We start from the raw sequence: 8,057 nt of genomic DNA, 5'->3' as shown, positions 1-8,057 counted from the left end.
AAACTGGATCAACATTAATCCTTATCGACTTACATCGAATGGCTTTTAATTTTCTGAAACGGGTCCAGCCGTTTTTGAGAAAATGTCGACGAAAAAACAAAAATCGGACATACACAAACACATACACTGTTTCAAAATTTGGTCTTATTCGATTCAGCATTAAATTTCCTTCGGCGAATTAAGAATTTAATCCTTTATTTTAGCACATAATGCATAGCGGTTTTTATATTTAAATTGTTTTCGTTCAATAAATATATCTTTTGTTCGATCAAAATAACCAAAATATTACTATGCTAAATTGTGACTAGTGCTGAAATTAAACCACCCCTCTTTTTTAACTTCCGTAAATAGTTATAGTAATGGGCCGAAAATCGAAAGTGATAATTTTTGCATTTCTCCACGTTTTGAAGGTTTCTGAACATTATGGCATACCTCATAATCAGAAAAATGGATGTGAGTGTGTGTGTGTTTTGTGTGTCCACATTTTTTCGTCCACGTTTTCCGGCCCACAGATCAACCGATTTGAATGGTTCAAAAAACATTCGACTTCTATTGAAAGGGAAATGTGCTGTTTAGTTTTTGGCAAAGGCAGGTCCAACCGTTTTGGAGATACGGGGCAAAGAGTGCAGAAAATAGTAATCGAGTTTTTGGAAAAGGTAGGCTATTCAGCCATTTCGAAGATACAGAGTTAAATGTACAGAAAATGGAAGTTTTTGAGAGAAATAAGCATCCGATTTGATTGATTCAAAAAACTTTCTGCTCGTGTTGACGAAACAACTTTTTATATTTTTTGTTGTATATCGAAAATAATTCAGATTTCAATTTTAATTCTGGTTAAAGTTCTAAAGCTCACTTATATACCTTAAGTGAATAATTTTAACTTTGTTAAATAATTGCAACTCGAACATTTCGTTACGGTACGAAATGTTCCAGCAATTTGCCTTACGGCACGATGTCATACACCAATAGTTTAAATCTTTTGAAACTAAAAACAAAGACCAACTACTTCATCAATGCATAAAATATTTCAAATGTCGAAATAAACTATAATTCGCCACCTCAAAAAATCGTCTTCTCTGGTTAGATGTTTTGCCCATATGAATATAATAAAATGTCTTATGTCTAAGAATCTCGTGAGACACACAATTTGATTAAAACCGATCAAATACATGTGCTTTTAACTTGAGGCATATAAAAATATTTTTATTAAACTGATATTATAAATGATAATGATCCTTATGATGTTTATAATAAAATATAATGTACTAAAAATAACAAATATATTAATTATTTAAAATATACATTTATTTCATTTATGCTTTTCTACTACGTGAATATAAAAAGCTGGATTCTGAATGGCATCTATTGGTTTAAAGTCTCCATAGATGGTATATGTTGCACCATTTCCGAAGATCTCTTTCAGCATTTGCTTGAAAACCGATAACCGATGAGGGTAGTAAGATAACCTGAATTCACTAAAATAAAAAATATCAAATCTTAACTTTGTATCAAAATGACCTGAAAACTCATTCCCATACTCCAGAACGTGATACTGACAAAGGATTCAATTCAATATCGACTTTAAGTACCAAAATTCTAGCAGAGAATAAAAGACCAATAAAACAGTATATGTGAACACATATCTCACCTTATATCTTTTTATTGCCTGATTTTCCATCTGAAGTATCGATCATATAATCTAATGAAACCAAAGCAGGTTCTCCGCCGACAAGTAAAACTGATGTTTTTATGTCTGCTGTGTGAGTACTCTGTAAATAAAATTCACATATGTGGATAATAAACTTTTTATTTTATTCAATTCGAATAACGGATTTTGTTTCTTATTACACATAAGTCAATGCAGTAAAAAAGTATCTACTTTCGCCAGAGTAAATTCAATATTTTTTAAATTTCGAATCAATCTTTTCAAATTTCAAATTTCAACTTTTTATATAGTTGACAATCTCTGCTCTTTGTTTTATCTAACAGATTGCAGAATAAATTTAATTAAAAAAAATATTTTGTGCTTGAAAATTATTTATAAAATATTGTTTGTATAAGCGAATCAAATTAAAATACTTAGAATAAGATTAAATTCCATATTTTTTTTAGGAAAAAATTGCTTGATGGCTGTAGATTTCATCACAACTTGAAAGCCTAATTTTTATAGTGACTACTGTTACAAATTTACCAAATTTTATTTCTATGTATCTTCTACTATACTTACGTTGTAATATAAGCATTTCGATGGCGTACTTCCACTGCTGATGATGTGATCGTAGTTCCTGTGGTCAATCAGGAGCAGACCACCAGGCTTGACGCATTTTTCGAAGTTGCGCAAGGCTTGCTTTTGCTCTCGTTGGTCCCCGTACGAGTCCATCATGTGAGCAAAGGAGTTACCCAAACAAATTACGGCATCAAACCCACCATTTTTCAACATTGGTGCAATGTCATCGAATAGCGTCAACCAATTTGCTTCTTCAATAACTAAATGAATAATAAAATATATGATAATTGTAAATATCAAATAAACTGTAACAAAGAATAATAATAATAAAATGGTTCTGATTCTATTATTTATACAGCCCAGCACGCCTAAATAGTGGGACTAAATTGCTAATAGTCAGAACATTAAGTGATCTTCTAATCAACTCCATCGAGTGACCAGATCTATTGGTGCTGGTCTTTAACTTGGTATACCATCAAAATAGTAGTTTAAAAACTCACCCCAGTTGTCAAAAGCGCGTTCTTTCCTGCGTTCCCATCTTGATTTTAGAGCATATTTTAACATTTTGTCAGAAGCGTCCACAGAGGTAACATCAAAACCTTCTTCCAAGAGCATCACGGAATCTATCCTGTTAAATAAAAAAAATCATTTTATATTATTGTCCTAAATGAGATCAAATATTTGATTAAATTGGTATTGTTTTATTAGTAAAAGTTAGTAGAATATCTGATCCATACTTGTTTATCTGATTATACTTGTTTATCTATGATCTGATCAGTAAACATAAAATACTGACCCTGTTCCACATGCTACATCAAGTATTTTCTTACAGCCACGTTGTCTAAGTAGACCAACTAAAAAGTTTCTGTAGTGATCAGTCCTAGAGCGTTTGTCGCCAATGAAAATTTCCCAAACCTAAATTAAAACAAAAAGTTATTTTTGTATTATATTTAGATATTTTATTAGCTAACTAAATTACTGAAAGATCATATTTCGATTGTTAAAATATAGCAATCTAAATTGATTAAGCTACGAAGTCATTCGCAATAACTGGGTGACAATTAAGACCTCAGTCACGAAGATATTCTCCTTAAATACAGTTTTAAAAACGTCTAGTGAATTATAAATCAGTGGCCAGCTATCATAAAAGAATATTGTCTCTAAAGAACGAGGCAACATAAAAGACGTCCAACACATTTATGCTACATAAAATTTTGTTCATAAAATTTTTCCTGGAAAATTGATTCGAAGTAAAGGTGACATAAATCGCGGAATCCTAGTCCTATCTCTATAAAGTTTTTCCTGTGGGATTATCTCGAATCAAAAGTTTACACCAGTGGACAAAAAATAAGACAATATATCTATCACGAGTAGCAATCACATAGTATTTGCCAATCCGCCATAATAAAATTTAATGCTTGAATAAAGCAGCATTGTAACAACTACAGTATAAAAAAGTATATAGAGTTATAGTATGATTTTGAAGTACAAAATCCTAGAAATGAAAATAATGTTGTAAAATCGAATATATTTATAATTTACGGCATTTGTTATTATAATCAACATAATGAGAAAAATCATTATCAAACTGTAAGCAATCGACGTGCCTTTGAATAGTCTTCCAAGTTATCAACATAAAAAATGCTTGATTAGTTTTACTAGAAAACGAATTTATTAAAATTATTATATTATGAGCAGCAACCTTACCAATCTTTACTGGAAATGGAAATTAGCTAAATTAGCAAGTTCAGCTGCTTTTATTATATTACTATTATTATATTTATTTTATGATAGGGCCACAATGATTATCTCATAACAATCGTCTTATAGGGAGCTTCTAATAATTACGTGATCGAATTTTTAAGGTTTTTTGGACCGCCCCCCCTCCTCTTTTTTTGAACATGTGTGAATTTTATTAAAAAAATTCAGATAAGAAAGAAATACAAAAATACCAAAATACAAAAATACAATACAAATATGCAAAATACTTACTAAACCCTTTTCTCCTCTACATGATATTTCGTAATTTTTTGTAAAAATCCGCTCCCCCTAAGAACATCATGTGTATAATGGACGCCCCCCAATAAACTAATAATAAATTTCATTAAGTTAGTTTTTTGTAGTCTATATAGCGGATATAACTCGGACCTGTTAGACTCCGCCCGGATATAACGACTGCCGAATATGACTCCGGCCGGATATAACTTCGGCCGATTATAACTTCGCCCTGATATAACACCAGTCAAATATGACTCTACCCGGATAAAACTCCGGATATAACTCCGTCCGGATATGGTTCCAGCCAGATATGACTCCGCCCGGATATAACTTCGCCCGGATATTACTCTTCCCGGATATAACTTCGAGTTTTTCTATCTAAATTACTCTGCATGGCCAATTTTCTTAATTAATTCATTAAATTTCGTGTATTTTTAGTTACGAAAAAAAAGTCAAAATTTAAAAAAAAGTTTTTAAATGTTTTAATTTTTTTAAAAAAAACTCAGGTAAAAAATAATTACACGTAATATTCATACCAAACCCTTTCCTGATGATGATTCCTGGTGATGTTTTGTAAAATCCCCCTTGCCCCTAAAAACCTCACGTGATTAATGCACGCCCCTTATGAATAAATTTATTTAAATTTATGAAATCAGTACAGAAGTTTCCGAGAAAACATGAACATAATCAATGAGGACAAAATTTACTTTAATATGCAAACCTCCATACACAAACATTTATAATTTTTGTATCAAACGCTTCAAAACAATTTGAAACTCTGAGAAAACATAAAATTACTGAACCTGATTTTATGAGCAAAACAACATTTGAAAGTTTATAATCAAACGTTCATTATGTGCTTTGTATGAATATTAAAATTGTGAACTCACTATAATATTTATTAAAGTTGTTTTTAGTTAAAGCGTTGATAATTATATTTACATTTCATTCGATAATATTTGTTTGTAATATCGCAGAGAGTTCTCACGACTTTATACTCACAAATTATGTAAAATTAATTCAATTCGCTTAGGAATAAAAATCACGGTATACAGTTCAGTTTATCGAGAAACGTTTAAAAATTAATGCTAAATATGTGTATTTGACTTAGTTGCATGGTAACATATCATACAAAATAAAAAAAAAAATATGTGAAAATTATGTGATATACAAAAATTATGTTCTTATATACCAATCCATGTTTTATTAATATATCGAATTTAAAAAAAGTGCTCTTTTATGGATATTACTATAGAATATATTTAACTAGTTGTAAGTGGCATTGTGCCTTAAGAAAAGTTGCATAAACTTTCTGATACTTGTAATGAATCGATTTTATCAGTAACAATTAGAATTTGCTGTTTAGATCAAATGTTTGCTGCTTATATCCAAAATAAATAAAATCATTCATTCATTCAGTATATTATCTGCAACTAAATAAATTAAATTAATTTTTTTAACACATTTCATTTTACCCATATCGGACTTTAAAACTGTATGCTGTATGAGTACGTAACCTGTAATCAGTAGCTACCTACGAAACAGCACAGGACGTACAGATGCTTGGGCAAAGATTGTGATTAGAATTGCTCAATCACGAGTGGCAAAATTATAATTTAACCACTCATGGTAGGTCTTTGATAATTTAGTATGTTATTTAAGTCTAAGAAACTTATCTTCTTTTAACATTTAATTATGAAAAAAACGCCCTGGAAGATCTGTACCAAAAACTAATCAATGCGATTCCCAACTAATGTCTTTCGAACAGTTTTGAATTATGAAAATCAGTTCAAGATTGTGGGCTAAAACAAACATTTTTTTACACTCTTCTGATATTTACAAAGAAAAGGCTTGGCCAATCGCGCAAAACTGACCAACCGTGGTCCTTATCGAGATACATCGAATAACTTTTACATTTTTGAAATCGGTCCAGCCGTTATTGAGAAAGCGTCGACAAAAGGTGAAAAATAGGCTCACATACATACATACACACACATGCTTTTCAAGTTTGAAACGATAAAGATTTGAAATGTCGAGTAAATTTAAAATTAGCAAATCAAAGTTTTTCGCAAAAACCAACTTTTCCTCCGAGAAATGAATTATGCAGGATTAGGTTTATCATTGCAATTTGCATTAAATTAATACCTTAGCGGCTTTTCCATCGGCATATTGATCACGAACACCTTCTGCCGCTGCGCCGAGCGATTTTGTGTGAATCACATTTTCGGAATCTCCCATATTTCTAATAATATTCTATATATGAACAATAAATTCGAACCAATATATTCAATATAAAATTAATCAATTATTAATGATTTTTTAAAGTACTTCTCGACCAACCTTTAATTTTAATTAATTTCCTAAGAACGTCGGCGAAGTACTAACCTACAGTTTTGACTTTGGGTGCTCTATTACAGTCGATGTCGTATGATGACGTTGATAGATAAGAAATCTTGTTTTTGAATTAATACGTTCGTGAGACAATCAGTAATATTTAGCGAGATGTTATGTGCATAAAAAAATGATCCGGATTTATTTTCAGACAAATTTTATATTTTTTGACCTTTACTTATTGGATAATAATGTGCATACTCATGGACACGAGAATAAAAATATGTACATATATCAGAAGACGTACTCACATATGTTTATTCTGAAGTCTGAACGTTTGATATATAAACATCCTTTATTTATGAGACCAATTAAGAAATATTAAATATTTTTGTTTTCCGTGTCATATGGAATTTTTTCGGGTGTTGGTTTACATGCAGTTTATTTATCTCAAAAGATTTGAGATTACTTGCAAAATATCGTACAGCATAATAAATGTGTGAATATTTTAATGTTTAATTTTAAAATGCGGTATAGTTTGAGAAATTTTATAAAATATTTCATTAATTGGTAAAGAATTGGCATAAAGTACTATACAATGTTAAATTTGCGAAGAATCGAATTCAGAAGCTAATTCTCCGGTAAAGAGGGCGTTGTTATGGCAAAGTTATGTTACGCTCCTTTTTTCATATAAATAGTACTAAAATCTGTCAAAATGTTATATACTTCGTATACTATACACAAAACCTAACTTCATATATGTGTTATAAATGCACATCAAAAAGATGCAATAACATTGTTTTTTAACATTAGTGCGTTAAGTTAGGTTTTATACCTAAGGTGCCTTACTGCATAGCAAATACATAGCATTTTGACAGTTTTTACTACCATTTTATATGAAATGAAAGAGCATAACATAGCATTGCCATAACAACGCTATGTTACGGTCAATTTTGTCAGAAAATTGGCCTCTCAAAAATCTTAGTTCTGCAGAACATCAAAACATCGGATTTTAAAATCGTTGGAAGATAAGACTTTATTATTTTAGGATGGCGGTAAATTGACCTCTCAAAATTCTTAGTTATGCAGAATATCAAAACATCGGATTTTAAAACGTTTGGACGATAGGTCTTTAACATTTTAAAATTTTTGTTTAGATCATAAACTCTATCGTCATGTCAAGTATTGTTAAAAAGACAAAATAATTTTTACATAGACCTAGAAAGGGTCTCTCCAGTCTTTAATGCAAACTAATGCCTTTCGAATAGTTTCTGAATTTTTAAACTCTGTTCGGGATTTTTAGCTAAAATGTGGACTAAAAATGTTGCACCTTTCTGGTAATTTATGAGAAACTAATCAAGGCGAGTCCTTATTGAGTTACATCGAATGGCTTTGAAAATTTTGAAATCGGTGCAGCCGTTTTGGAGAAAATATGTTTGAATAAGCACACACTTCTTCTAATCGCAGAGAAAATATAACATTATTAAGTCGGATATTCTAG

At 30.6% G+C, this 8,057-nt stretch overlaps 1 protein-coding gene across 7 annotated transcripts; it reads right to left on the bottom strand.

The window, feature by feature from the left end:
* Window positions 1-1,309: 1,309 nt before the first annotated feature.
* LOC113384693 (glycine N-methyltransferase-like) lies at window positions 1,310-6,581 on the bottom strand. 7 transcript variants are annotated; one of them, XM_026622446.1, is made up of 6 exons: window positions 6,371-6,581; window positions 3,024-3,142; window positions 2,728-2,855; window positions 2,228-2,487; window positions 1,655-1,769; window positions 1,310-1,482 (listed from the first exon to the last, which is right to left on the bottom strand). In XM_026622446.1, exons 1-6 carry the CDS (start codon window positions 6,461-6,463, stop codon window positions 1,310-1,312), a joined length of 888 nt encoding a protein of 295 aa, XP_026478231.1. In that variant the 5' UTR covers window positions 6,464-6,581. The 7 variants fall into 7 exon arrangements, with proteins under 7 accessions (XP_026478231.1, XP_026478230.1, XP_026478233.1 ...); XM_026622445.1 differs by having other exon boundaries at window positions 1,310-1,486; window positions 1,656-1,769; XM_026622448.1 differs by having other exon boundaries at window positions 1,310-1,477; window positions 1,656-1,769.
* Between the last annotated feature and the right edge of the window lie 1,476 nt (window positions 6,582-8,057).

Source organism: Ctenocephalides felis, unplaced genomic scaffold (assembly GCF_003426905.1).
Source record: "Ctenocephalides felis isolate EL2017-DRISC unplaced genomic scaffold, ASM342690v1 CF-g0.4_SCAFFOLD_03571, whole genome shotgun sequence".
Lineage (NCBI taxonomy): Eukaryota > Metazoa > Arthropoda > Insecta > Siphonaptera > Pulicidae > Ctenocephalides > Ctenocephalides felis.
This window is presented reverse-complemented; position numbering and strand designations above follow the sequence as displayed.